At 40.2% G+C, this 1,330-nt stretch overlaps 1 protein-coding gene across 1 annotated transcript in view; it reads right to left on the minus strand.

Moving 5' to 3' along the window:
- The window catches only part of LOC101851918 (solute carrier family 23 member 1), a gene marked incomplete in the record, with an annotated part of 49,168 nt that overhangs the window by 5,570 nt on the left and 42,268 nt on the right, over positions 1 to 1,330 (minus strand). The window contains 1 exon segment of the mRNA XM_013091312.2: positions 628 to 771. Within this exon segment, the coding sequence (XP_012946766.1) occupies positions 628 to 771 (144 nt within the window).

Here is a 1,330-nt window from a genome sequence, read left to right on the forward strand (position 1 = left end):
CTAATCAACCTGTGTAAACTGACCATTCAATGTTGAGAAGAAAAGTGATAATCTTAGACATGTGCTTCTGTCGCGGAATGTTATTATAATTACCCGCCCCCCCCCCCACGGGGCTGCCCAGTTTGTCACAGGCCCAGTTTGTCACAGGCCAGTTTGTCACTCGCCCAGTTTGTCACTATTTCATTTAAGCATTTGAGTATTGATGACAATCATAATTACAGCACTCTGACACTGTAGTTGTAACTTAATTTTTTTTTTATTCCCCACCTTCAAATTGGCGGTGTAAAGAGTAAAGATAGTCCATCTAAAATGTCAATTCAGCTTGTGTTGTTCAATATTCTTCCTTTTTATTTTCAAATCAAAGCAAATCTATATTACATGTACTCTGTAAAATTTCAACAATGAATGTTCTTTCGATAAAAACAATTGAAAATAAAATTCAATTCAAGCAATCAATCGATCATTAATTTACTCTTTTTGAGACTGTCAGTGATAACTTCCATCATGTAGGGCCTGTGACAAACTGACATGCTTCCCCCCCCCCCCCTTTACACACACACACCCCATAAGATCCTCTTTTCCCTCGATGTAAGTGCATAATATATCATCACATTCAAGAGCCTGTACCTGTGTCGATAGGATTATCGGCATTCGCGACCCAGTTTGGCATGCTGAGTCCAATGAAAAGGGGCACGCCGAAAACGAAAAGGTTCCTTGATGAGTTGAGATTCACAAACTGGAGGTTAGAAATGCCCACCGCTGCAACCATGCCTGGGGGAAAAGAGGGGGAACATAAATGAAGGAAAGATTATTTCAAGCACTTGCAGATCAAAGAAGAATGTTACATACTGATTTAATTAATTGCTCTTTTCTCTTTCTCTCTCTCCCTCTCTCTCTCTCTCTCTCTCTCTCTCTCTCTCTCTCTCTCTCTCTCTCTCGCATGCACGCAAAATCGACCTTTTGTGTTTAAAGGGATCCAAGTAGCTCTTCCCAGTGACCTTTCGAAAGCTGCCGGTTGGGGATGAGTCTCTATACCTTTTCTTTCACTCTGAATGACAGCAGCGGAGGTAATGTTCGCACACGCACATGCACGAATACTCGTTTGCCAATGTACAATGACAAAAAGAAAATCTGTTTTAACGCAACTTGTTTGCTGGATAATCTATAGCATGATAACGTTTTAAATCAAAGTATTTCTATTTCAACACTGTTCAGCTCCATACGATGGAGGGCCCTCGATATTACATTTTATACTGGGTGTGGACCAGCGAGGTAGTTAAAGAGCCATGAAAACTCCATTGAACAACTAATACTATATTATATTATATAT

Source organism: Aplysia californica, unplaced genomic scaffold (assembly GCF_000002075.1).
Source record: "Aplysia californica isolate F4 #8 unplaced genomic scaffold, AplCal3.0 scaffold00032, whole genome shotgun sequence".
NCBI classification, from domain to species: Eukaryota; Metazoa; Mollusca; class Gastropoda; order Aplysiida; family Aplysiidae; genus Aplysia; species Aplysia californica.